The 25,910-nt window shown below is 47.8% G+C and overlaps 2 protein-coding genes and 1 pseudogene across 4 annotated transcripts in view; 1 reads left to right on the top strand and 2 right to left on the bottom strand.

Annotated features, from left to right (window-relative positions):
• XRCC2 (X-ray repair cross complementing 2) overlaps positions 1 to 25,910 on the bottom strand; it is an 813,538-nt gene that overhangs the window by 384,863 nt on the left and 402,765 nt on the right. The gene's annotated exons all lie outside the window — the stretch shown is intronic.
• DPP6 (dipeptidyl peptidase like 6) overlaps positions 1 to 25,910 on the top strand; it is a 257,968-nt gene that overhangs the window by 79,387 nt on the left and 152,671 nt on the right. The window contains exon 1 of one of the 3 annotated variants that reach the window (XM_049785273.1): positions 5,475 to 5,559. The exons of the other annotated variants lie outside the window; for them this stretch is intronic. Coding sequence (XP_049641230.1) covers positions 5,509 to 5,559 — 51 coding nt within the window. The 5' untranslated portion in view covers positions 5,475 to 5,508. Of the gene's footprint in view, positions 1 to 5,474; positions 5,560 to 25,910 lie in introns of those variants that run through there. 3 annotated transcript variants of the gene reach the window in all.
• On the bottom strand, positions 21,547 to 21,978 carry LOC126025519 (60S ribosomal protein L32-like; annotated as a pseudogene).

Below are 25,910 nucleotides of genomic sequence, written 5' to 3'. Positions count from 1 at the left end.
CTTTGGATCCTGCCAACTGCTCAGTTGGGAGATTGTTGAGTCTGGAGGACAGGGAAAAGCAGGAAGAGTCAAATCTGCTGTGTGTCAGTGTGGGCTTCCCCTCTGGGTTCTCTTTTTCGAGACAGGATATAGAACTAACACAGAGCCACAGGGCCGGGGCCAGACAACCCCACAGGCAAAGAACCAAGGGGACCCCATGTGCTGGGTGTGGGGTGCCAGGTCAGGGCTGGGGCAGCTACGTCCCAAGGTGATTGTGCACAGCTTTGGGGCATTTCGCAGAGATTTCAGCCTAGTCTGACTGAGACATGTGAGGCCACATGTCAAGGAAGTTTTGCTTCAATTCCATGTGGACGAACATGGAAGGGGTGCGGACACATAGACTCTGGCCCCATCCCTCTGGAAATACTGTCCCTGGGCAGAATGCAACAGTGGCCCAGGTTTGTATCCAATGGATACAGGATATCCATGGATATAGGAGTCACACCAGAGCAGTTTCCCCAGAATTAGGCCCCTCAGCTCCCCAGGAAGACCCTTTCTCATGCACCTTTGTGTTCTGTGGAAGCAAGATAAATCTGTGACAACAAGGTAAAGATCAGATGCAGGACCAGGATGCTAATTCAGAGTGAAGCACAGGTTTGGTACCTGGCAGGAGGCCAAACTTCATGTCTGGCAATACAGGGTCTCTTGTGCACCTTCAGGAGTTCTCTCTAAGCAGTCAGCTGTGAGCAACACCTGGACATCGCTGGGTGAGAGCCTAACATGGCACAATAAGTCAGTGGGTCATGTTTAGATTCAGATACAGCCCAATATCATGGCATAAGCAGTTCCGTTTCTCCATCGAAGCCCTCCTGGTAATGTATGGAAGATAACGTGCTGGGGAAGTTTTGTCTGGTATGCTAGCCTCACATTGGCCCTACCCATCCCCCAAGGCTGGACCCATGTCACCTTCCTTTCAGCTTTGGGTTCTGCTGGCTGCTGTTTTCTGACTCCCTAAGGAGAAAGTGGTGCTCACTCCATACCTTACCTACTGTAGGTGCACCAAGCTATGACCCCTGCCTTGCTTCGCCATGGCTCTTGCTCATCCCAGAGCATGGGATGTGTTTCTTCTAACACAGTGCCAAGTATGTTTACTTCCCCGGCACTCCTTCCTTGAATCCAGTGGCTCATTTACAAGGGGGCTGCTGATTGTTCACTTCTGTGTGCTTTCTATTGTCTGTCTGTCCTTATTTCCAGAGCCCTTCCTTTGTGGTTATGACACATACTTGGTGTGATTTGGATCTGTTAAAACATATTAAGGTTTTTTTTTTTTCCAGAGGCTGCACAGATGGTCTGCCTCAGAGAAGGCTCTGGTGTGCCTGAGGGGATGTGTGTTCTGAAGCTGGGTGGGGGAGCATCGTGAAAAGCTGTGATCAGAAGCGACTGAGGTTCTTCTGGCAAGGAGTTGGCCTGCAGCCACCCAGCTGCAACTGCCACACTCAGATAGACGCATGTGTCACATCAGCTCTTCACTGGTGCAACGCTCAACTTCCTAAAATAAATAAACTTTTCATTGGTTTTGATTGTGTGTGTGTGTGTGTGTGTGTGTGTATGTGTGTCCCACACCAGGAGGTGCTCAGGGCTCATTCCTGGCTCTGCATTCAGAGATGACCCCTGGCTCTGCACTTAGGGATGACTCCTGGCCCTGCACTCATGGATAACTTTGGATGGTGCTCAGGGATCATTCCTGGTTCTGCACTTAGGGACCATGCCTGCAGGCTCAGGGGGTCATATGAAATGTGAGGCGTTTTACATACCCTGGTAAGCTGCGTGTAAGGCAAATTGCCCTCGCTGCTCTACGATTTCTCTGGCTCCCCCAAATAAATAAACATTTTTCTCTCATTTGCCTAATTTTACTCCTTTTTTTATTGTTTAGCATTTTCTATATTAAAAAAAATACCCTTCACCAGTGCAACATTCCCATCACCAATGTCCCAAGTTCCAATGTCCCAATATCCCTCCTCCCCACCCCACACCTGCCTGTACTCTAGACAGGCTTTCTTCTTCCCTCATACAGTCACATTTTGTTATGATGGTTCTCAGTGTAATTATTTCTGTGACTGCACCCATCACTCTATGTGGGGAGTTTCATGTCGTGAGCAGGACCTTCCAGTTCTCCTCTATTTTGTCTCTGAGAATCATTACACAAATGTCTTTTATTTTTCTCAAAACCCATAGATGAGGGAGACCATTCTATGTTTATCTATCACCCTCTTACTTACTTCACTCAGCATAATAAATTCCATATACATCCATGTATAGGAAAATTTCATGACTTCATCTCTTCTTACGGCTACATAATATTCCATTGTGTATATGTAACACAGTTTCTTTAGCTATTCATCTATTGAGAGGCATCTAGACTGTTTCCAGAGTCTGGCTATTGTAAATAGCACTGCAATGAATATAGGTGTGAGGAAGGGATTTTTGTATTGTATATTTGTGTTCCTAGGAGTGGAATAGCTAGATCGTATGAGAACTCAACTTCCAGCTTTTGGAGGAATCTGAATATCATTTTCCATAAAGGTTGGCATTATTTCATGTGCCTTTGTCCATTTGTATTCTTTTTTGTCAGAGTGTCTGTTCATTTCTTTTCCCCATTTATTGATGGGGTTAGTCAGGGATCTCAAACTCAATTTACCTGCGGGCCACAGGAGGCAAAGTCGGGGTGGTCCTTGAGTGCAAAGTCAGTAGTAGCCTTGAACATTGGGGGGTGTGACCCAAACAACTAAAACAAAACAAAACAAAAAAGATTCCTCTAGGGCAGGGCCACAAAATGTTGTACGGAGGGCCGTTTGTGACCCGCAGGTCGCGAGTTTGAGACCCCTGGGTTAGATGATCTTTTCTTTTAAAGTTCTGTCAGTGCCTTGTATATTTTGGATATTAGCCCCTTATCTCATGAGTATTGGGTGAATAGTTTCTCCCACTCCGTGGGTGGCTTTTGTATTCTGGGCACTATTTTCTTTGAGGTGCAGCCCAATGAGGCCTTTTGTCCAGATGCAGCAGGACATGGTCAGAGGCCTACCTCCACTGTCTGGTGGGCTTTGCTTTCCCTTCATTTCCCAGTCTGTCTAAGGACCCCAGAGCTGCCAGTGTTGCTGGGTGTCTTTCCAACAAAATACAATCCAAGTTGGTCTGTTGTGTTTGTGGTATTGTCAGGTCACTGTGCTTAGGAAAACACCCCCTACACACACACACACACACACACACACACACACACACACACACTTTGCTAATAACACACCACAAACTGCTGGGATCGGTTCCAACCCCTTCTGGAAGGCAGCAGAGCAGAACTCGCCCCAAGATGCTTCCAGCTGGTGACCTTCTGTGGCTTAGGTTTCTCTAGATCTCAGGAGCTTGACATCTCCAGCTTCTGTGGGATCCCCAATACCAGTCCTTTGTACCTGTGGCAGCTGGGCTCTCTGTAGCCCTACCTCCTGAGACAATGCCCTTAGGTTCCCAAAACCAACCTTGCCCTACCTTTTCCTCCTTTATGCATCCCACCAACGGGGATCTGGGAAAGCAGAGCTGGTCAAAAAGTCCCCCAGGCACCCTCTTCTCTAGCACTTCTGTGGGTGAGTTCACCATGTGAAGAGTGTGTTGCCACAGCTCCAGCGTTACTGAATGGATGTCCTCGCTGGATGATGTCCCCAGATGTGAGGACATCAGCATCTGATGGTATCTGGGCCTGTGCTCTCTCCCCACATGCAGCCACGCTCCCAGATGCCGCTGGAGGGGAAGTGACTGCGTGGATGTGGGGAGGCATCCCCAGAAATCCCAGTCCCAGATGTGTCTGCCCATAACTGCTCTTTCCCACTCACCTGGGTTTCCCAGCTGGGAAGGATACCAGGCACGGTGTCCTTCATGCCTGTTTCATGTAACTGGCCCTGATCTGTGTCTTGGGAAGAAACTCTGCATTGGTTTGACTTTTCTCAGATGCTTGATAAAGAAGAGATGTTGGGCAGAGACAGAGAACCAAGCCCTCTGCATGGCTAGTGAAATGTAGGCTACAACTAGGTGGAGGGGCCAAAGCCATCGCACAGCAGAGAGTTGCCTGCCTTGCATACAGTTAGTCAGGGTTCAATTCCGGTGCTATAGAGGGTCCCCCAAGCTTGCCAGGAGTGAGCCCTGAGCACCACTAGGTATGGCCCCCAAACAAAACATACAGAGGGAGGAAAAGCATCCACACCAAGGCTCACTGTTTTGCATGTCAGCATGGGAAAAGGAACAATCTCCTCACCCCCAGGAGCTGGGAGGCTGGAACTGTAGCTCACCACTGAAAGCAGAGGTGCCATTCTGAGGGTTGCTTGTTTCTGAGGTTCCGATTCCAAGAAGGTACGAAAGTCCCCGAAAGTAAAGTGCTGCGGACTTTGTGCTAATGGAAGGTCCTTTCCTGTTGGTGAGGGGCCTCCATAGAGTCAGCCCAAGTCAGTGAACATACTGTGCTGACAGTCTGTGCGTGACCATCCTTGCATGTAATCCATGCATGACAGTCCATGTATACCATATGTAGGGGCGTAGTAAACGGCTGCTGTCCTGATTGGCCATCCATGGTGATTGTCCATGTGTGACTGTCTGTGCGTGACCATCTGTGGGGATTGTGGGAGCCTCTTGGCTGGGGATTTATATTTTCAAACAAGGAGTGTCAGCGGCTGTGTCACAGTAGAGACAGTAAGACTGACCCAGTTTACCAGCTCACCTGGGGTCTCCACAGCATGTGCGGAGGTGGGTCGAGAAATGGAGCCGGAGTGATAGCGCAGTGTGGAGGGCATTTGCCTTGCATGTAGCTGACCTAGGTTCTATTCCTGATATTCCATATGGTCCCCCGCGCCTTGCCTGTTAGGAGTAACCCCTGAGCACTGCTAGTGTGGCCCAAATACTAAAAAGGAAAAAAAAGGAGGAATGATACCCAGTGTTTTCATTTAGAGCTGGGAGGGTTTTTCTCCCTCTCCCCAAAACTCCTGGCCATGTGTTCCCTGACACATCCTATGGCTGCTAAGCCTCACTCTTTCCACCAGCTGCAGCAGCACCTGCCTCTTCCTGAGAACCCAGAGGGTCCTTCAAAGCCCAGACACCTGCCTAGCCGTGAGGGGACACCACGGTCCAAGCGACCAAGGCCTACCTTTCTGTCTGAGCTTGACTATCTCCAGCAGAAGCTGCTCCTGAGTGAACAACCCCGCAGGGCCGGGAGAGGCCAGTGGAGCACTTAGCGCGCAGCTGCGTGGGGAGGGGGGTGCTCTGTGGCTTCTGCCTCCCCCCACAGTGGCATCAGCTTGCAGCGGGCATCCCGCCTCTCACTCCGCAGAGGCCCGCCTGGTCCTGCGTGCAGATTGGCTGCTGCTCACTGAGCATCAGCTCCTTCCGTAGCCCTGGCCGAGGCTCTGAGTCTGAGAGTCTGTTTGCTGGAGGTGGAGTCCTGGGCAACAGCCCCGGGTCCCAGAGGGGGCCTTAGGTCTGCAGCCAGCGGAGATGGACACTTGCAGGCTGTCTGGGCTGGACAGACTAAAACGGTTTTGGAGGGTGAGTAGACCCTTATCTACTGCCATGGCGGGGAACAAAGTTTGTTTTCTGCATGAGCAAAGGCGTCTCAGGCACTGGCTTTTTTGTGGGGGCCAGACTCAGGGATGCTTGGGGCTTACTCCCAGCTCCGTGCTCAAGGATCACTCTTGGAGATCTTGGGGGACCCTCTGGGGTGCTGGGGATCAAACCTCAGGTGAGCGGCATGCAAGGCAAACTCTCTCCCCACTGTACTATCACTTTCCCGAGATGCTTAGTTTCTCTCCTGCTGGGGCTCAGCATGCAATGTGGATTCCCTGCCAGAGGTTTGGGGTTTTCTTTGGATACAACAGCAGTGCCAACAGTGGCCGGACTGCCTCCCCTGCTCACTCAGAGGCTCCTGCAGTGTAAAAGGGCAAGTCACCAGGGTGCCTGGGGTCCTCTGTCCACTGGCATGATGTACCAGAGACTCTGGGGCAGTGTGGAAGGTGGGAACTAGTGGGGGGGGGTCCCTAACAAAGGCTGCTCAGACAGTCTGGGGCATGGGGCGGCCTAGCACCTTCACAGAAATGCGCCAGCCAGTTCTGAAGACCATGAGTGGCTCCGTGGAGCTCAGGAATGAGCAGCCCAGCACTGGCCCATGGATGGATCCCAGAGTCAGCATGAGTCTGTCCCCATCTCAGATTCACACCCAGAGTAGCACCCAAAATGGCATTGGTGTCTGGAGGAGGCATGCGAGTTGGGCAGGGGAGTTTTTCAGTACTGAGCCAGCCTGGTTGTGCCACACCCCTCCCCTCCCCCTTTCTGTTCTGAGCTTGGTTCCCAGTGCCAGAGTTTGTGTCCTGCTCAGAAATGGCTGCTTGTGGTGGCAGGGCCAGCGTGAGAGTGAGACGGCGCCTTTGTCTCTTTGCTACCCCTTTGCCAGGCGGCCGGGCTGGCTGTGCACTTTGCCCATGACTTAGTGAATCTGAATGTCTCTTTATGTGGTTCCATAACGATCAGATAATGGGAGTTTGCGCACCATTTGGAAATCACTTCTCAGGCCAAAGTCTGCACTCAGGCAGCTTATCCCAAATGCAGGTACTTGATGTGTGTGTGTGTGTGTGTGTGTGTGTGTGTGTGTGTGTGTGTGTGAATCTTCTGGAGACATCTTGCAGAGCCTGGCCCTTGTACTGTCATGTCAGACTGGAGATCACAGGAGCCAGGGGCTTGATCCCTGGTCTAAACCCAACCCTGATCCCAGTGGGTCTCTGGACTTGGATTCTTGCTCTTGGTCAAATTGTATCCTGCTCCTCTTTTTCCATCAGCGAAGGGACTGACTGTCTGCTATGCTCTGCTAGCGGGTCCAACGTCACCACTGTGAGAAAAAGGCAAAGGGCCAGGCCAGTGGGTGGGTGTCAAGATTACAGAGGTGCAAGGCTCATTTGTAAGATGCCCCATGGAGGCCTCCTGAGGTCCAGCTTCCAGAATGTGCTTGCCTTAACTGCATGGGGCTAGAGTCACTGTGTGGGTGAACTGTAGGAATGTCTGTACCTTCTCTGTCACAGACTGAGCCTCCTTCTCACCCTGGTCAGCTCCATGGTCAGCCACAGCCCAGGGCTCGGGGTTACCCTCTCCAAGTCCTGGCCACATAGGGTAGCACCCCGACCCCAGGGAACCTCACTCAGGATTATTCTGTCTTTGGCCTTTGTCAAAAGCACTCAAGATCTCCCTAACAAAAGAGCTGGGGCCAAAGAACTCAGACCCTAGGCATTAATCTGAGGTGTGGGAAATGCAAACGAGGGGAGGTCTTCCAGGACTTCCCATTCAGAATGATTGATTCCGTTCCCCAGAATGGTGCCAATAAATGTTTTCAGTGTAGACATGATCGAGAAAACAGTTTCCCACCCCTGCCCTGTCTCTCCACGAAGGTCCCTCCCAGGAGACCAATGACAATGGTGCTGCCATTGAGTTCGGGGCCCTAATTCAGGGGTCTCTTCTGCACACCAAGACCCCACAGCTTTCCATCCTTGGAGGAACTCATGAAACAGAACCTGGTTTTCCCACCCACACCTGTGGTCCCTGTGAACTGTTACTGGGGAGTCTGGCCTGGAGACATCACATCTGACCGTAACAGCTCAGTTTGGCCTTTCACTAACACTCAGTGATGACTCTTTGGTTCTTTAGCCGTGAACATTAAAATCTGGGATTTTAATAAATATCATATGATCCAAGCTCCCATGTGGCCTGATTGATGGAGAGTGTGGGTGGAGGGCATTGCCCATCAGGTCCTGCACAGCCTGTTCTCCCACCCTGTTCCAGGGGTCACTGACATTGACCAAAGTGGGGGGTCTCAGAGGGGTAGCCTGGGAATTCTCCAGGGGCAGCTTCAGAGCATCACTTCTTTTTCCTCATCCAGGGAAGCTGACTGGGCTTTTTGTGAAGCAAAAAGTAGAGTCGCCCCGTCTTTTTGGATTTCAAAGATATATCTCGCAGCTCTTCCCTCTCCAGAGACCAAGGGTTTCTGGTTGGAAGGTATTTTTGACAATCAGATGTGGAGTAATGAGCTTCCTGTCATGCATCTCCCGCAGTCCCAGAGTGCTTAAGTATACTTGAGCTTATGCTGAATAATTTTTTTCTGTAGGTATGTTCAGGAACTGAGTTGCAGTATTGGTTTTCCATAAAGATTTTTCCCTACCCCCTAGTCAACCAGAACTGATTCTTTGGTTTTTCTATCGATTAAACCGCCAGCAGGACTTACAGAGAGGCGGAAAGAGTGGAGCGGGGAGAAATAGAGCCTGTAGTTTGCAAAGGTCTAAATACAGCACAGGGACTCACCTTGTGAGCTGGCAAGAGTCACTCTCCTTTAAAAAAAAAGTTTCTGATAAGGTTTCTTTTTAATGAAGAGGTTATTTTAATATATTATCTTTCCAAGATGGTTTGTAAGAAGTCTATACTCTCTTGTAGAATACTACAAAGACTTATTTCTTCCTTTGTCCTTTTTGAGGGTATTAGGCCAAAGCCACCAGGCATAGAACCAAAGTCAGCCACTTGCAAGGCAAGAGGTTTAAATCCCTGTTCTATCTTTCTGGCTTCCATTATTTACTTTACATTCCATTACTTCCATTACAGTTACTTCCCAAGAAAACATGCTAAGTGCTTTATAAAATAAAGATTTGTGGACCTGACTATTGACAGGAAAGATAAGCATGTGGGGAACATGGACAGGGTTGCAGGATTTGTAAACATTTGTCAGAGACACATTTCCTAATTTTCTTTTGAAGGGACTGATCTTTCGTCTGGACAATTTGTCTAGAACTCTCTTCTTCAAGAAGCTGAAGCTTCTGTCTTGTGCGATCATCATTCTGCGATGGTATTATTTATATGTAAGATTTGTGCAAACAAAAAAGATCACAAGTCCAGGCCGGAGAGATAGCATAGAGGTAGGGCGTTTGCCTTGCATACAATGGTTCAAGTCCCAGCATTTCATATGGTCCCCTGAGCCTGCCAGGAGCAATTTCTGTGCGTAGAGCCAGGAGTAACCCCTGAGCGCTGCTGGGTGTGACCCAAAAACCAAAAGAAGGAAGGAAAGGAAGAGAAAGAGAGAGGGGGAGGGAAGGAGGGAAGGAAGGAAGGAAGGAAGAAAGGAAGGAAGGAAGGAAGGAAGGAAGGAAGGAAGGAAGGAAGGAAGGAAGGAAGGAAGGAAGGAAGGAAGGAAGGAAGACAAGTCCAATGCTGTTACTTCTCAGCTAATGTCTATCCCTCAGTTAGCTCCTCAGGCCACCCTGCCCACATCTCAACTTCAGTTCCAACATATAACTGAGAATGAAGTTGCTTCACCAAATCAGTATATAGATAGATGGATGGATTGGTGCATGTACAGATAAATGAATGTAGGGGTCAGTGGGCTTGGATGGATGGATGGAGATGTAGGTGGGTGAATAGACAGGTGGATGATTGTAGGGGTAAATAGGTGAATGACTTGGATGAATAGATGGATGGGTGAATGAATGGATGGATTGATGGATGGGTGGGTGGGTAGAGAAATGAATGAGCATAGGGGTAAATAAATGACTTAGATGGATGCATGGATGGATGGGTAGGTGGATAGATAGGTGAATGAGTGTAGGGGTAAATAGGTGGATGGCTTAGATGAATGGATGGATGGATGGACAGATGGATGGTTGAGTTGGTGGATGGATTTTTTTTTCAGTTTTATTTTGCTCTCCAAAATGTATACAATTTTTTCAGACAAAGGCAGTGCTTCAAAGTACAATAGAAAAATATGTTCATTGGTTTATTTTCCCAATGAGCAAGAGGCTATTTACAACCAGCTCCTCAGTTCTGGTCCACATGAAAAAAGGATTATACATATAGATCACTAATGTGTCTATTGATCCAACATTTAATCCATCTCATGCCTGATACCAGTAATTCTAATCTATTGGAAAGCATCAGAAAATATTTTATCCCTGCACTGTAATCTTTACCCACTGCTCTCTGGGAACATGGACATAGCTGTGTGGTCGGTTAGCCATTGTCCATAGTCATTTTTCAGCTATTGTTTGTTATTATTTTACATTTAGTTGGTTGAGGGTTCCTATTCTGCAATGTGCAAGTTAGGGAAAGGAAATCGGGGAAGAAATGCCTGGAGATTTCCACCTTAGGGAGCAGGTGTGAGTGGCTTTGACCACTTAATGCACCAAGATCCTTTTTTTTTTCCCACCATAGAAATGCAGATATTGGATTTAAGAAAGAATTAAAAAAGTAAACTTTTGACATAGGAGGTCTGTCTGTGCAAAGATTCTTTTGTGTTTTGTTTTGCTCTTGGGCCATACCTGGTGATGCTCAAGAGTTACTGCTGGCTAGATGCTCAGAAATTGCTCCTGGCTCGGGGGACAATATGGGATGCTGGAATTGAACCCAGTTGCATCCTGGGTCAGCTGTGTGCAAGGCAAATGCCTGACCACTGACCACTGTGTTATCACTCTGGCCCTGTGCAAAGATTTCATTTAAAACAAATGAGGACTCCAGCTGAGTAGGCATTCAACAGTGATTTCTTTTTACTCCCTGAATTTCCAGTTTTTCCCTTGTAGCAGCTGATGGTGTGCTGTACTCTTGATTAAAATTTTTACTTTCCCCCTTTCTGAGCCCCACCTACAGTAAAAAAGCTCCTCCTGTCTTTTTTTTTTTAATTTATTTATTGATTGACTTTTCAGCCACACCCAGTGGTGCTCGGGGGTCCCTTCTGGCTCTCTATGCACTCAGAAATTGCCTTCGGCAGTTTGGGGGACCATATGAGTGCTGGGAATTGAACCCAGTCCCTTCTGGGTTGGCAACGTGCAAGGCAAATGCCCCACAGCTATACTAAGTCTCCAGCCCCTCCTCTTGTCTTTCAAATTCCCTCCACCCCATCCCCAAGTCTGATTCCTGTAAAAGTGAAACATTGACTTGCTGATGAATCCAGTAGGCACTTCTGGTCTCTGCCTATTGGTGACAGTGACAAGGGATATGCAGGTGTTGTTGCAAGGCTTGGAGTGAGCAGAGAGAAGGTCTTTCTAGAACCTGCAGGTTACACAGGAATCTAACATCAGACAGCAGGCTAACCAGATGCCAAATGCCAGATAGAGGAAGGGTAAAGTGATCTTTAAATACAGAACAAGGCAATTAATTGAGCCTGGAAGACAGGGAGCAGGACAAGGCTACAAAGAGATGTTTTAATTAGATACAGAAAAAAAAATTAAATAGGAAAAAAAAACATAAAGACCACATGGATTCCAAGCACAGGATGAAATGAAACTAGAAACTTCCAGACAGGAGTGTTCTCTGCGGCTAGTGAGGTGTTGTATGTGGTGGGGAGGGGGTATGGAAAGTGGGAGAGTGTTGGCTGGGCCGGGGCTGCCCACCCATTGCAGTGGGCTTGAGAAAGTCAGACCTCCATGTGGATTCTGGGAAAAATCAATCTAGAAATTTGGACATTTTATGCTTTGAGTCTTTGGAAGTTCACACTGAAGCTAAATCTTCTAAATAGAGAATTAGGTAGATTGGGGACGGGGGGAATAGAAGATCAGGGCACTCGACTCTTTCGTGGGCATGAAGGAATGGCCAAGGGATGGCAGAGTTTTTTGTTCATGGCCATTTCCATGCAAATTTCAACACCAGATTGAAAATGTTCGAATGATTTCGCAATAAAAAAGTCTATTACACATTAGCTGCTCTTCAAGGTCTACTATTATACATTGCTACCTGTGTTAGAAATCTGTGGAGACAGTCGCCAACAGATCAAAAGGGCATCACCAATTGTGCAATAAGCACAATTTACATAACATTGTCTAAGCATTTGCCTTAGAATCGTAGATTCACTTGCATTGCTCATGGTGAAGCAGAGATTGAAGGCTGATTGGTTGGATTTGGGTAAGGGTGAAGTATAAGGGTGAAGGAAGGATAAAGACTGGCATGTTGGGTAACATTTTGATAAACAGACAGGTTTGTTCAAGGGGAATTGAGGAAGCAACTTGAAAAGATGGACAGACATCCAAAGTGCTTGTCTGAACTGTCTGGTCAAAGCAGAATTATAGGGGCTGAAATGATAGCACAATGGGTAAGGTGTTTGCCTTGCATGTGGCCAACCTAGGTTTGATCCCCAGCATACCTGAGCTGGGCAGGATTAATTTCTGAGCTCAGAACCAGGACTAACTCCCGAGTGTCACTGGGTGTGGCCCAAAGACAAACAAATAAAGCAGAAACCATAAAGGTTTGCAGGAAAGGAATGGGCTATTGGTTGGCGACAAGGCCACGGAGGATCTCCAGAACTTTTCTCTGCAAGGAACCATCCCCAGATGAATGGGTCTGAATCAGAAGCACCAGGAAGATTGAGACAAGGGGCTGAAGTAAAGCACAACCCTGAGCACTTCTGGTTGTGTCCCCCAAAAAATAATGATTGAGGAGACAAGTAATGCATAATAGAAAAGCATATCAGGGACCTCACAGCTTCCTGGTCCCAGATCCCTGATTCTCCATCACAATCCATATTGATTCTTAGAAACAAGGACAATTATTTGCAGACTTTAGTTTTGATCTAACCAGGCTGGATTTTACATGTCCAAGGGGACCATGTGACAGAAGTCTACAAAGTGGATTGATCTCAAAGGCATATTCTCCAGGGAGGGAGCAGAGATGAGAGCAATTACAGGACCCCACGGGGGGGGGGGGGCTTTCCATCTTTGATTCCAGCTTTCCGAGAATTAAAGGTTCCATTCACCACTTACCCAACCCTATCCTCAGTCTAACTTAATCTTTTTAACTAAATGCAATCTATTCCTGATGTTTCTTCTCCCATGACGCTCTGTGGAGAAAGGGTGGGAAAGGATGCACCTCCACATTTCACTTGGATGCAGCAGCACTGTTAAAATATGAGGCACAGAGAAATGCCTCTCTGCCCCTGTCAAGCCTGAGAATGCTCTTCTTTCTAGCCCCCATCTTGTGTATGCATCATGTATGCACAGAAGGCAGTGTCTAGAATCTAGACCTAGGGGTCTCAAACTCAATTTACCTGCTGGCCACAGGAGGCAAAGTCGGGGTGATCCTTGAGTGCAAAGTCAGTAGTAAGCCTTGAACATTGGGGTGTGTGACCCAAACAACTAAAACAAAACAAAACAAAACAAAAAAGATTCCTCTAGGGCAGGGCCACAAAATGTTGTATGGAGGGCTGTTGGAGGACCGTTTGAGACCCCTGGTAGATGGTCTGCAGCAGAAAACACACCCAACAGTGGTGTTTATCAGCAGGAAAATTGCACCCCATTTGAGCTCACTCTGACAATGAGCTGGGGGTTTGGGAGAGAACCCACTCTCCAGAGAAGCTGCAACTTCTTAAAATGACAATACCTCTCTGCAGGTGCTCTCAATGCTCTATGTTGTATAAAAGATCAGTGGAGGGTTTTGAGATGGTTGGGGCAATGTAGAGAAGGGAAAATCCAAATGTTAGTGGGAGGCAAGCAGAGATTGCAATTGGTAAAGTAGCAGAAGCAGAGAGTTCCAAATGTCTTGGTAGAGCAAATTTGAGAGACAAATGACACGTTGAGATAAGTCCTACATCATGTATACACTCTGTTCAGCCCTAGCATCTAGCCCCAGCATTGAGTCCTGGTCTCACCTTCCACAGCAGAGACAATCGAGTTGGACACTCTCTCCTTCTCCCTTCATCTCCTGACATTGAGTGTCTTGAAGCCTCTGACATAAGTCTTCCCTTACTGAGGTGCCTGTTCATTCTGGGTCACAGTTAGGAAGGTTCGATTCATCACTAAATAGTTCCTCTTGCCTGCGATCACTCTACAGCATTGCTTCTGATGGAGTGAGCCTGACAGTGTCCCTAGCTGCTCCCTGGCCCTAGATTGTGTTCCTCCAGGAAAGGCTGAGTAGATGATCTGCCTACTATTCCTCCCCTGGGCAGATAAGGAATTACCCACTTCTTGCTTGCACCACCAGGAACCTCAGTGAGGAGCACAGCACCTTGGTTGGGTGTCAGCTTAGACCCTGTGCTCACCACATGGACCAGTGGTGGCTGAGCTGAGAAGCAAGCAGTGGGGTAGAAGTTAGGGCCTGAACACACATGGGCCTGTGTCCCAGAGGTGGGTGGTGCATAGTAGACAGTGGCGAGAAACAGCCAATTCAGGCTCTCGGAGCTACAGGGGCCACAGGCATTTTTGTTTCATAAACACATGACCCATCATATGTTTTATGCACGTTTCATACACTTTATGACAAGGCCAGACAAATGTAGGTGGGAGACTGCAGACACCTGGGGGGCAACTGACCGTGCCACTGAGGCCAGAGGCTAGAAAAGGGTCTTCTCCCAGTTCAGAGAACAATTTCTCCCAGTTCTGTGAGATCTGATTGTTGTGTAGGCATGCACGCATGTGTGTGTGTGTGTTTGTGCATATGCTTCTGTGTGTGTACATGTGTGTTTTGGGTGGGCATGTGAAAGAGCCTGCCTCAACATCCTGCTTCTCAAGAAGGAAACTGGACTAGTTCAACACCACTGGTCAAGTCCAATGACTTGAACTAAATGACTATATGAACACTATAGGGTGCAGTGTGACCTGAAGGGGTTGCAGAGTTCAGCAGTGGCACTTCCTGATGTGTCCCCCAGGGTCATGGAAAGGTCCCAGAGCAAAGCAGAGCCACTGTCTCTCTGGGGCAGTTGCCCAGCTGTATGGACTTCAGTTTCCAGCTTTGCTGAGACCGAACAGCCAAGGCCCAACACAGACCTCCTTTGGGGAGGTGGAATCCACCTGAGCTGTGTGTATTGGCGACAAGCTTGTCCAGTGTGCGGAACCACCAAAAACCAGGCTTCTAGCTCCCAGGTACCTCCCCATGGAATGCTAAACTCAGATGATCAGAGCAGCTCTCAGTGCTCCCTGACCCCCACACCTCTTCTCAGTTCATGGCCACTGATGATTTTTCAAGGTCTGTCAAGTGCTTGTTTCACGGTGATGTAGAAATGAACAAGAATGGAATGATGTGAAAATTCCCTAGCATTTCAGAGTTAGTATAAGGCTAAGGCCCTCCTTGCCTTACACATGACCGACCTGACTCAAACCCCGAACCATTTGGGGTCCCCTGAGGTTCTCCTGGAAGCTCAGAGCCAGGAACTGCTCCTGGGCACGGTCAGCTATGGCCCAAACACCAGCCCCAAACCTCTGTTATAAAAAGAGCTGGGCCTAGAGCCAGAGCACTCAGTTGACCTAAGTTCTATCTCCAGCACCCCAGCTAGTCCCTCAAACATGCCAGGATTGATTCCTGAGCACTGAGCCAGGACTAATCCCCAAGCACCCCAGGTGTGCCCTCCCCCCCCCTCAAAGAAAAAGAGCCAATTTCCTATTGGGTGGATTTTACTTTGGTGATATTTTAATCAAATATATAGACTGTCTTTTAAAATAAAGGGTCCCTCATTTTCTCTCCAACTTGGGATGTGCCTAGACTAAAACACCAGCAAAACTTAGAGGAAGTTCAGAGCAGGCTGGATCCCCCAGAAATGCCCACCCCACCCCACTTACCCTGGAACATGCCTTCCATAGTGACTGTGATGGGAAAATTTGGAGGGATCCTCACAATGAAACTGTGAACTTGGTAGTTGGCAGAGCAGCTCTGACACCCCATACGGCACCCCTGAAGCAGTTTTCATGGTGCTGGCCCAGAAACCCACGCCTGTGGCAGCCACTTAGCTGATCAATACAACTGTGAACCCACCCCCACCCCTCACCTGGCTGGCACTGGCTGCATATGTTGCCACCATCCCTGACTGGAGGCAATGTTAGGATCACATGTATTTCACTCTTAGTTTCCTGTAGTGCAGGGGTCCCTCTGCCTGGTTTTCAAAAATAGCCTCCATTTGTTTGTTTGTTTCTGGGCCACACCTGGCAGCGCTCAGGCATTACTCCTGGCTCTGTGCAAGAATCACTCCTGGCAGGCTCTGGAGGGCCATATGGGATGGCAGGGACTGAACTCAGGTTGGCTGTGTACAAGGCAAACGCCCTCCCTGCTGTGCTATCACTCCAGTCCCAATAGTCTCAATTTCTAAAGACATATGTCTTCCGATTTTCACAGACAGCTGAATTCCTCTAACTAGAAACTAGTTTTACTTTTTTTGTGTTTTCTTGTGTGTTTGTTTTGGGTTTGGGACCATCCCCATGGTGCTCAAAGCTGGCACCTGACCCTGTGCTCAGGGATCATTCCTGTGGGTTTCAGGACCATATGGGAAACTGGGGGATGAACCTGGGTAGACCATGTACAGAGCAAGCGCCTCCTTTGCTGTACTAATTCTCTGGTTTCTAGTTTTTCTTTTCGAATCTCAGAGGGACGACATGGAAAACTGGGCATGGTGAATAATTTCTTGAGATTTATTTTGTTTTTATCTCGGGGGACTTGGGTTCCTCGCTCAGTGTTGCTCAGGGGCTATTCCAGGATTTGTACTCAGGAGGGATCCTGGAGATGCCATAGGATCATATGTGACGTGAGGGACTGAACTGCTGCCACATGCTAGATAAAATGCCTTCCATCTGTTCTTGCTATACAGTGTCCCATTGCCTTTCCCCGTTTAAACCAGATAAGGAACAAAAATCACCCTTCTCCATACAAAGTAATCAGCACAACAAAGACACCAGGTTCCCCGCAGAAACTTAGCCAGGAAAGAGTCCTGAGTCAACAGGGGCTCAGACCAGCAAAACATCTCTCAACTGTTGCTTCTCATGTCCTTGAAAGGGGTCCCAGGAAGGGAGGTGAGCCCTGATCATGTTGTCAACTATGAGGTTAGCTTCAAAGATAGAGACGTTTCCTTGGACAAAAATAGAACTGAACTCAGTTCTTGCAGCCCCAAATCACACCTCATATTTATTTATTCCCCCACAGTTCCGAGGGGCCCCAGATAACCAAATATATCCAGGGCTCGGCAGTACCCAGGGAGCGAAGCTGATTCAGCCCATCTGGAATGTGTTGGTGCTGTTTCTCACACCGCTGGTCATAATCATAGTCACAGTCCACTCTGCCCAACACAACAGAGAAGTGAGTGTTGTGTACATATATAATTTGTAGAATTGATCGGCTGACTTTAAAGCTTGATTTTTCCACAAAAGAAAGCACAGTGCTTCGAGCAAAGGTTAAATGTCCGGTTTAATTGGCAACTGTGCATTAAAAATGCATTGTAGACTGAACTCAGTTTGAGGGAATGGTCCCGATAGTGCTGCGGGAACTGTTTTCTGTTCAGCTCTTAGACACTCAGGTCCTAGGATTGAAGAGAAGCAGAACTGGGGCTGGCCCTGCTTGGAGCCCCACCAGTCTCATTTTCTTTCTCCTACACCTGCCTTCTTACCTGAAATGAACAACATGCCTAATATTGGGGTTTTCAAGCCTTTCCTTGCCCTAAGAATTCATCCATACCTAACAATTGTGTAGTTTCAGAGACACACAGTCTTAGGTTGGGTCTTTGCACTTAACTGAAGAAACTGGAACCCCAGCAATGTCAGTGGAATAAGAATGTTGAACATGGGGCCGGAGCGATAGCACAGTGGTAGGGGTGTTTGCCTTGCACACAGCTGCCCCAGGACAGACCTGGGTTTGATCTACAGAGTTTCCTATGGCCCCCCCCAAGCCAGGAGCTATTTCTGAGCTTATAGCCAGGAGTAATCCCTGAGTGTCACCGGTGTGACCCAACCCCCTCCAAAGAATGTTGTACTGGAGTCCCAAAAACATTTTGGGGGTACCTGAACTGACCAGAGAGCCTGTGGGCTGGCTGAGAGTTGGAAAGTGGGGGGAATCTCTCGGGGAATCTCAAGCCCCCCAGAAATTTCCAGGTGGGTGAGCAAGTTGGAATGGAAGGAAGCACAAGGTCTAATGGGAAAGGAGGCATTTTGAAGTCAGTGTGCTTATCTGAAGAGAGGAGGAGCCCAGTCACGGCCTGAGAGTATAGGAGCCTAGCTGCCTATCTGAGGGTGGAGGAACCAGCTGCTATCTGGGGAAAGAAAAGCCCAAAGACCTGTCTGAGAGTTTGAGCATCCTGCTGCCTGTCTGAGGGCAGAGGAGACTGGTCAGATGTCTGAGTGCAGAGGAACCACAGTGCTTGTCTGATGGCAAAGGAGCCCTGCTGCCTGTCTCAGCTCCACCACCTGCCTTCTCCTGGAACTGACTTCTACATGTTTTGTGATCCCCATTCTCCTCACAACTGTCTGTCTGGCTTGAGTTGAATTTCAGAGCCTGGCAAGGCTTTGAGGAGGAGCTTGACCCTGGACTCCTCAGTGCCCACATCATGGCCTCCTGTTCCCTTGGAGCCGCCCTGCCCATACAGGGGGCAAGACAGGCCTATGGGCAATCACAGCTCTTTGGTCACCTGCCCCAGTAATGCCAGCTGCTAAGTGTAGAGTAGCCTCATTGCCATGACAACCTCACCCTTCTATAGTGTCATCACCACTTGGCATTACCATCACTACAACGACACCCTCCACGACAGTGTTATTCTCCACCATAGCCTCACTTTCCACAACAGCCTCTCCCACCATGACAGCCTCTCCCTCCACTAGAGTGTCATCACCCCTCGATGTCACTATCACTACAGAGTCACCCTCCTTCACTAGAGTGTTAGCCTCCACTATAGTGTCATCACCCCTAATCGAGTGAAGATTCGGTGAAAAGGAAAAGTAAATGAAGCTGGGGGGTGGAGAGTTTTTACTTATTTAAAATCTATTCATTCAGTGCGGGTGTCCCTACTTTATCTACAGGGAGTAAGTGACCTTAGTCTTTGATCTGAGATAGAGCTTTGGCGTTTATGCTGCCTTAGACTCTGGGAAGATGAGAGAGGAAGAAGGAGCTAGAAGAGGGGAGAGAGATGCGGATGGGAGGGGAGATGGAGCAATAGGTAGAAAGGGAAAGGGTAGTTGAACGAGGAAGAGAGAGAGATTAGTGCTAGCCTTCTGGCTCCTCTTCCTAACACATCATTTACCTCTGCCCCTCTGTCCCTCTGTTCATCTGTCCCTCCATTCCTCGGCACCCAGGCCTGTGTTCTTTCTAGCAGTGAGCCCTGCCTGGTGGTCCCTACTCACAGATGCCTTAACAAAGCCGATGGCAGCAGCTCTCTCTGCCCAGGCAATGGAAGCCTCACATCAACATGAAATTATTCAGTTCATTTCTCCTTTTTCTTCAGAATTAAGGGCACTGCATTTGTATTCACCTTTGGGTGGCCTGATGCAGGGGGATGTGAATTATTCATACACTCCATGGTTGCAGGAAGCCTTAATATAGCTTTTGTTTCTGAATGTATCTAGAGGCCGTGCTGGGGATTACTGGCAGTAAATTTGAAATTATACAGTCTGCAGTTCTGTGCTGATTTGGTACGGGATGATTCATCATTTCCCTTGTCTTCCTGTTTACATGTGCTCAGATAATTCATGCTCTGAACCCATCTTTCAGTGCATCTGGAAGGGCCCTTCCACCCCACCACACTGTCTCTGCCAATCTGGAGTTATAAATCAGTTTCCTATTAAGCGGCAGGGCTAAAAATGCCCACATAGTCCTTTGAATATATGTTGCCATCTCTAATCCCCAGCAGATGAGCCACAATTAAAGCATTGTCAAAAAGAGAGAGAGAGTGAAAAAAACTAAGTGCTAGACAGAGTCTCAAATGTATTCTTTGATTGCAGGAATTAGAAAGTTGCATCTGTGTACATTTCTGAAGAGCTTGAATAATGTATGTATATAGATGCATATAATGTACATATATACATATACTTATATGTTCATCTGGTTTATAGTTGGTGACTTGTGTTTTGCAGAATTTGGAACACTGAATCTTGATTCTGTTTTGCTTCATCAGATTTTCACCTAGGCAGAGTTGCCCAATAGTTGGATGGTGTAAATCAAAGTGTCTGATTTAATTTCAGGCTCTTTTTGATAGGTTTCAGGGCCACCTCCTGGGCTGTGTTCAGGGGTTACTCCTGGCTCTGTGCTCAAGGATATTCCTGATACTCTGGGATTACTCTGGAGCCATCTGGAGTGCTGGACATTGAACCAGAGTTGGCTGTGTGCAAGGCAAGTGCTCCCCACCCCCGTTGTCTGATGGCTCTGACCTGGTTTCAGACCCTCAGGATTGAAGCACCACTAGAAAACAGGCCTAAAAGGTCATGAACCTCATGACCAACCATGGTGCCAATGGACACCTCAGCCTCAGCAGTTAGATTCCCAGCAGAGAACAGCATCTGTGAACAAACCCACTTCCTGACAATGCCAAGACAGGGCAGGCAATGTGTATTTCCCAGTCTCACCCACTGGTGATTCTTTCTCCCCAGCCTGGTCCTGGGTTCTGCTTCATGGGCTTTGGTAGTCTGGAGCTGTGGAGACCATAGGCACAGGAGTATGTATGTGTGCACAGGGCCTTGAGTCCTCAAAGAAGGGAATGTGGGTGGTAGAGTGAAGTTTCTCTGGATAGCCCCTGCCATTTCCAGATCTTTCCCGATGGGAGTGGCGTCTTGCCCTGGACAAAGTTTAGACATGTGCATTTCAGCTGGGGATGAGCTCCAAATGCTCCCCAAACTTGGCATGCTTTCCCCAGCTAGTATGTGTTCTGTGGGGTGGGACATTGTACCCTCAATAATAACTCTAAAGTTGGGATAGCACACCAGATAAACCACATTTAGCTAGTCTAGACAAGGAGGGCTGCGAATGGGACCCTGAGTTGGAGATGAGCAGGATCTTCATGCCTAGTTCGGTGTTTACTCTGAGGGCTCTGAGGGCTCCTGGGCATGAGAGCAGGAGCTGCCGTAAGTCAGGGCTCTGTATTAAGGTGTCTGTGATTGTGTGCCACCTGGTAAGCACAGCCAGAGAACTCTGCCAACCTTTCTTCCCCGTGTTCCAGCTCTTCGACCTTCATGTCAACCCAACAGTGACTCACACACATGCCTGGGTCAGGGGACCAGCATGGGAGCAGAGACTAAATGACCTGTCTGTCCCGCTACCTGGCAAGCCTGCAGCCTGGACAGACCACAGTGTGTCTGTCTTGGTTTTTGATACCTACCCTGCTGAATGGAGGCCAGAGGTCCTAAGCTAATGGGCTTGATTGTGGGCTGGAAGTGACTGCGTAGGCCTGTGTGTCAAAGGGCCAGGACTTCTGAAGAAAGGTCTTCAGTGGAATCCAGGAGGGTTTCCAGAACAAGCCTTCAGGGATTCTGGGTCAGCACGGGACGGGGGCTCTTCTGGATTTCGTGTTCAGTGTTGATTAATTAAATACATCCTGCTGAGAGAGGTCATTGTAGGCAGGTAGACTCAGATCTCAGCTGGGGTGTATGTGTGTAGAGCCTGGACCCCCATGCCCTACCCGAATCCCTTCTCCCCTCTCCTTTCCCATGCAGCCCCTCTTCCTCTCATTATTACTTCCATTAATCTATTTGATGACCTTGTCAGGTCTACATTTCAGTGTTTTTGTTTTTGTTTTGGGGGAAGGGCTGGCAGTTTATAGTTTTATTAACACAATAACACATGCCCAAAGGCTGTCTACTCGTTTTCTTTGCTGCGCAGCGTGACATTGGGATTGGTGACCCTGATGGCCAGCTGGGTGCTCTTTCCACAATTGCTTTATGATTCTTGGAGGAGACATTGTGAGTGATCTCAGCACAGTAAGATTTGTTGCACATAAGCAGCACCTCGAGCTCCTTGACATTGTGGACAAAGAACTTCCAGAAGCCACTAGGCAGCATGTGCTTTGTCTTCTTGTTCCCATAACCAATGTTGGGCATCAAGATCTGGCCCTTGAATCTCCAGCACACCCTGTTGTCAATACCTCTGGGCTTCCGCCAGTTTAGCTTAACCTTGACATAGCAGTCAGACTGGTGCCTGATGAACTTCTTGGTCCTCTTCTTGACGATTTTGGGCTTCACAAGGGGTCTGAGGGCCGCCATGACATCTAGTAGGAGATGGCAGCCACCTCCGTAGACAGCGCTGAAGAAGAGCTAAATTTCAATGTTTTTTAAAATAATAAATAGGGGCCGGAGAGATAGCATGGAGGCAGTACATTTGCCTTGCATGCAGAAGGACGGTGGTTCGAATCCCTGCATCCCATATGGTTCGCCGAGCCTGCCAGGAGCGATTTCTGAGCATAGAGCCAGGAGGAACCCCTGAGCACTGCCGGGTGTGACCCTCCAAAAAATTAAAATAATAAATGAAAAAAATGCTTTGATATTAAAATTGTATTAAAATGGTTATGCTAATGGATTTATTCGTCTCTGTGATTTCTGGATCCTTTTTTCATTCTGGGGAAGCCTGGCCTAGTAAAAACATCTGAGATTTGCTATTAACCCCACTGAGTTAAAAACAGGGCCATGAGCAATGCTGGAAGCAGGCCAGTCCCTTTTCAGAGATAATGGCCATATTATAGCCACCCCAGTTTAAATCTATCTTTTACATATTTAAAAAAAACAAATTTTGAAAAAAGCATATTCATTCATGGTAAACCGAAAAAGTAATTTAATTTTTTCTAAATTGGTCACACACCAAAATGAGAGAGAGGGAAAGAGAGAGAGAAGAATTTTTCTATGCCTCATGCGGTGACCACAGGGACAGACTCTTGAGAAGCTGGAGACATTCACTCCTCCATGTTGAAGCCCAAGAGACCCAAGGCTCCCAGGGCTGCAGGGATGCAGGCTGCAGATTCCCCCAGTCCTCCCTCCATTTTCCACCCTCCACAGACAGCCCCTCCCCATACTTGGAGAGGTGGGGTGATGTCTGGAAAAGGGGTGGCATCTACAGGGCGCAGGATGACTTCTTTGCTCAGTTAGGGCAGATACTTTGCCCCTCATCTCAGGGATAGTCCAGTCAGACCAGGCCATCGGAGAGCATTTTCTTCTCACCCCTGCCCCCAGCAGAGGGGCACATGGCACCCTCTACCTGGGCCAGTTCATCTCACCTGCTTGGAAACAAGTGTCAGAGAAATCAGTGCTAATAAGCCACTTCCTCCAGATGGGTCTTCAGGGCTGATACCTCCTTTCCCCTGGAACACACATTTAGACACAGACTAATGTGAGGTCCCCTCCTTCTCTGCCTCACTGGGTCCCCTTGCCATGCGCTATGTGCCCCAGACCCTGATCACTGTCCAGTTCTGGCTCTGTCTACTCTCACAGCCCCTCACAGAGGGACCAGAGTGATCCTGCAAATAATGAGTTTCACCGCATTCTTTGTAGTCAGGATTTCTTTTCTTTCTTGCTATCTGATTTTTTCCAGCTAAAACATTTAATCTAAACCAAATAGAAGTGGTAAGAGTGGACAGCCTGTCTTGCTCCTGATTTTAAAGGCTCTTTTTACTACATTGTTTTATTACATTTAACATGGTATCAGCTATGGGCTTATAATATGCAGCCTTTATTAAGTTTGCTTTTCCTTATGTCTTGATTTTATTGAGAGCTTATTATAAATGGCTGATAAGTCTTGTCACATGTTTTCTCAACACCTATTGATCTGACTCTCATTTTTCTCTTTCTTTATACTTGTATAGTATAGTACATTGATTGACTTGTAGGTGTTGAAAACATCCTCATGTGCCTGCAGTAAACCCCACTTGGTCATGAAATGAGATCCTTCTGCTGTATCATCTAATTCTATTTTCTTGACTTTTGTTAAGAGATTTTACACCGGGGGCCGGAGAGATACCATGGAGGTTGGGCATTTGCCTTTATGCAGAAGGACGGTGGTTCGAATCCTGGCATCCCATATGGTCCCCCAAGCCTGCCAGAAGCGATTTCTGAGCATAGAGCCAGGAGTAACCCCTGAGCACTGCCAGGTGTGATCAAGAGAGAGAGAGAGACAGAGAGAGAGGGGGGGGGGTGGAGAGAGAGAGAGAGAGAAAGGAGAGAGAGAGATTTTACACCTATACTCATCAAAGATATTAGTCTGTGATTTAATTTTCCTTGTGTGGTTTGAGAACCAGGTGATGTTGGCGTCAGAAAAAATATTTGGGAGAATTTCTTCCTCTTATTTGTTTTGAAGAGTCTTTTCTTTTTAAGAGGTGTTTTGTTTTGTTTTGTATTGTTTTGTTTTAGGGGCCAGAGAGATGGCATGGAAGTAGGGTGTTTGCCTTGCATGCGGAAGGATGGTGGTTCGAATCCCGGCATCTCATATGGTCCCTGAGCCTCCCAGGAATGATTTCTGAGTGTAGAGCCAGGAGGAACCTCTGAGCGCTGCCAAGTGTGACCCAAAACTCAAAAAAAAGTTTGTTTTTAATAAATGGAGATTTGGGGGGGGGGGTCCAGAAACTCTCCTGAGAAGATTGAAGGTATCAGGGTTGAGGGTCCCTCCTGTAAGTCCTTAGCCTGGTCACAAACAGGTTCTGCTGGAACAGAACCTTGTTGTTTCCAGAGATCCAGGCCACCATGCCTGTCCTTGCTTTTCTCCTGGAGCAAATGAGGGAGCAACATCTGAGTCTCCTAAAGGGAAGTGGAGGGCTAGCGACTGAGATGCTGGATGGCTGCATCCCGCCGCTTTGACTTTCCCCCTCCAATCCACACCACTGAAATCATGAGGGTGGGCTCTGCCCTTGCCACCTGCTTTCCTAACGGATGAAATCAGGCAGTTCACGCTGTGGGTGATGAACCCAGTACATGATTTTCCCTAGGACCAGCCACAAGTGGTTGCGTCTGTACCCTAAGGATTGATGAAAGAGAGATACAGTCTGCTTCAGTGGCATATGGCATTTCATGACATCTGATTTCAGGAGCAGAAATCGCTGCCTGATGAATTACGAGACCCATTTTGTGGAATAAATTATTCAACTTGTTTTTAGAAAAACCCAGTAGAAGTTATAATTTATCCTTTTTTATAGATTTTTTTAAACTTTATTTGTTGATTGATTGGTTGATTGGTTTTGGGCCACACCCAGCGGTGCTCAGGAGTTACTCCTGGCTCTGCACACAGAAATTACCCCTGGCAAGCTGGGGGACCATTGGGATGCCGGGAATCGAACCGGGGTGCCTCCCAGGTCGGCCTCATGCAATCAAACACCCTACCACTGTGCTATGTCTCTGACTCCTATAATTTATCTTCATAAGTAGTGATGCGCATAGATGAGCAGTTACAGACATTGATCTGTCAAGAACATAAGCACTTGGGCCGCCAGCCTGGGGCCCCCTCCCCCCCACCCCGATGCTCATGATGCCATGTGTCCTCTCCTGGGCTTTGTGGAAAGCCAGATTGGGGCTGCTGGTCCACAGAACCAGAGAAATGGAAGCCTGGTGCTTGGAACCATCCCTTCATAGCTTTTGGCAGTTTTGAGCCTGAGTTTACTCCTGCATCCGGTGCCCTCTGTATTACCTGTCAGGCGTTCAGGGGGAAGGTGACTTCACCCTGCCATCCACGCAGCTGTGGTCTGTTCCATGGAAAAGGACACAGAAGAAGGGTGTGGGGAGAACTGAAGGGAGGATATGTGAGCACAGGCGCCGAAGACAGATATGAGCTCCCAAGACAGTGGTCCCAGCCCAGCGTTATGAAGGACAGCATCCTTATGGACTTCACTTGATCCTGCCCCCCAATAAAGTTGCTTCTAATACACACAAATTATTTTAATAGTTTAATAGTTATTATCATTTAATAGTTATTTCAATGTAGCCCGACACTATTCAAAAAGACAAGAACATAAACCTGAAAGCTGATAGAACTTGAGATCCACATACAAAATTAAATCTCACTGACTATAATCACACATTAAAAAAATATTTTTCATAGATCAATCTTAGAAAATCTGACTTTTTTGTTAAAGATAAAATATAACATTTAACACACACTACAAGGAAAATAACTCATGATCAGAAGTCCATCACTTTCTGTCTCCTGCTCATTCCTGGGAAATTGCAACCGTACATTAAATGTTGACA

Source organism: Suncus etruscus, chromosome 13 (genome assembly GCF_024139225.1).
Source record: "Suncus etruscus isolate mSunEtr1 chromosome 13, mSunEtr1.pri.cur, whole genome shotgun sequence".
Taxonomy (NCBI): domain Eukaryota; kingdom Metazoa; phylum Chordata; class Mammalia; order Eulipotyphla; family Soricidae; genus Suncus; species Suncus etruscus.
This window is presented reverse-complemented; position numbering and strand designations above follow the sequence as displayed.